General features: G+C 33.0%; 1 protein-coding gene across 1 annotated transcript; it reads left to right on the forward strand.

Annotated features, from left to right (window-relative positions):
• Positions 1-728: 728 nt before the first annotated feature.
• LOC127744063 (transcription factor MYB13-like) lies at positions 729-1,997 on the forward strand. Its single transcript, XM_052256334.1, has 2 exons — positions 729-1,108; positions 1,310-1,997. The coding sequence occupies exons 1-2, from the start codon at positions 846-848 to the stop codon at positions 1,851-1,853; spliced, it is 807 nt and encodes a 268-aa protein (XP_052112294.1). The 5' UTR covers positions 729-845; the 3' UTR covers positions 1,854-1,997.
• The last annotated feature ends 754 nt before the right edge of the window (positions 1,998-2,751 follow it).

The raw sequence follows: 2,751 nt of genomic DNA on the forward strand, positions 1-2,751 counted from the left end.
ATTATTTTAATTATTAAAATATTTTTAATTAATATATATATTAAAGATATAATTATTCATATATCTATTTTTATTAATTTAAATTTTTTAAAAAATTAATATCATAACAATATAATTATAATTGAAAATTCATTTTAATTAGAGGGTGTACCTAATTTTTGGAACATCTTAAATTAGAGATTGCTAGCTTGTGACAAGTCTAATCAAGCCTCTTTAATGAATTATCAACACAGGACAAGCTAATAATATCTCAGATTTGTGGTGATGAGAATTGCGCTGATGCACATGAAGAAATTAAAGCAATATTTTTTTTTTTAGTACACTGATGGTACATAAATAGAACTTAACCAAAATAATGTTATGTAGTACATGATATACTGTTACTATATTCTGTAAAACTCTTTTTTCACAATAATCGGAAAATCACGAAACATTATAATTATCTGTTTTTATAAAAGAATCTATATGCATGTATGTATTTATATGGGTTATACCATATATGATATATGTATATATGGTTTTGTTGATCCATAAAAGGAGTAAGCAAAATGGGTGGCTCTGGTTGTCCCAGTTAATAATGGAAAGAAACATGTAGACGACCAATAGACGTATGCAGTGGTTAAGGGGAGCATAGAACACTATAATGACCATTTTATCCTCGACGTGCATCACGTTTTGGTTGTGAACGCAAATGTCATATATATGGTCACAATTGAAGCAAAAAGGAGAATGTGAGAACCTACTCTCTCTCCCTATTGTTTCTGTCTTATTCACAGTAAAATACCTGCTGCTATATATTCAATTAAGAAAGCAATAACAACAAGAATAATAATAATAGTGTAGCTATGGTGAGAACCCCTTTGTGTGACAAGAGTGGAATGAGGAAGGGCACGTGGACACCTGAGGAAGACAAGAAGTTGGTCGCTTATGTTACTAGGTATGGTTGCTGGAATTGGCGTCTTCTCCCAAAGTTTGCAGGTCTTGAAAGGTGTGGCAAGAGTTGCAGACTTAGGTGGATGAACTACCTCAGACCCAACATCAAAAGAGGCAACTACACTCCAGAAGAAGAGGATACTATCATCACACTTCACCAAACCCTTGGCAATAGGTATCATCTTCAATTACCCAAGTCAATGCTCTCACCTCCATTGCTTCTCTCTATATATATATACACTACTACCAATCAATAATGTTGCAGTTTCTGTATCTCATGAATACCGTCACGTGCGTATAGATATTTATATCATGCACGCGACACAAACTAAGACATGAAAGTAACTGATATTTGTTGATGTGGTGGTGGATGCAGATGGTCCCTAATTGCGGCGAATTTACCAGGAAGAACTGATAACGAGATAAAGAATCACTGGCACACTGTTCTGAAGAAGCGTATTCAAGACAAGTCGTCGTCAGGCACAGGCAAAGGTAGTAAAGCCGGAAAAGCTAAAGCTTCTTACAAAGTAAAGAATAATAATAATAATAATTATGACTCCCCAACAACACTAATGGAGCAAGATTTCAATAACATTGGTGCTAGTTGTGATGATCGCCGTCATAATAATAGCCCATTGTCTCCACAACCATCCTCTAGCGGTTTCTCTTGCGTAACAACAGATACTGAAACCGCCGCTATAAACCATGAGGATAATAATTTAATTATTCTAGAGAATAATAATAATGATTACGGCGAGCTTGGTTTCTTTGATGCATATGATGAGCCAGTAAGTGCAGATTTCTGGACAGAACCATATCTGATTGACTTTTCCTATGTCCCACCCAGTAGTGAAGAATACTTTCTTAACCCTATTTGGGATATAGAATTCTGGGGCCAGAATAGCTTATACCTGGAATGAGGGTACGTTAATCAGAATCTGGGATATGATATCTGTAATTATTCCATGTATGTATATGTATATAGTCATGTGGGTGTGTTCATATTCCTGTATGTTTATAGTTGTACCATCATCATCAATAATAATATATGACAATATTTTATGGTCGGAAGAATAACAAATCTAGAAACACATTTGCAACGCCAGTTGAAATAAGAACATAAAAAATGATCTTAAAAAGACACATTCAAAGCATGGAAACATTAAAGAATATCTGATGATCGAAGATTTTCTCGGGATAATTAACTAATCTGTCATAGATAGAGACAATAATTAGGATAGTTGTGTTTATTTTCCCGTGGGAATGTGATGCAATTAATTTTCGTCCTTATGATGTATAACATTGTTCTTTCAGGATTTGTAAGATTTTCTTTTAATCAAAGACTGCATAATAAGGAGCAAAGACTACATATAATTTAATTTGAACTTTGAACTATATGATGTATTCTCACATGAATATAATTCCTCTTACTGCTGTTGATTGTTGAATAATTGTGCTAATTATCAACAAAAAGATTTAAAAAAATAAAAGAAATAATGACATACAAAGGAAGAAGAATATATAGTCATACGAAGTTTGAACTTAACCTTAGCTTATATAATGGTTAAATAATGGGGCAAAAGTCCGTAATGAAACATGATATAACTAATTAATCTAATATTATACATTATTTTATTTCTAACACCACGAAACTATATGGCTTTGTTTTTCCATGAAATAGTTTATGAGACCTTTTATATTACTGATTGGTTATATTGTGCACAGTTGAAACTTCGTTCTACCTTCATTGACGCCTTTGTCTTTGTCAATATCGCAAATTGCAATATTGACGGTTTCACACGGACGACGATCAGTCCT

This window comes from Arachis duranensis, unplaced genomic scaffold (assembly GCF_000817695.3).
Source record: "Arachis duranensis cultivar V14167 unplaced genomic scaffold, aradu.V14167.gnm2.J7QH unplaced_Scaffold_232525, whole genome shotgun sequence".
In the NCBI taxonomy this organism is placed as follows: Eukaryota; Viridiplantae; Streptophyta; class Magnoliopsida; order Fabales; family Fabaceae; genus Arachis; species Arachis duranensis.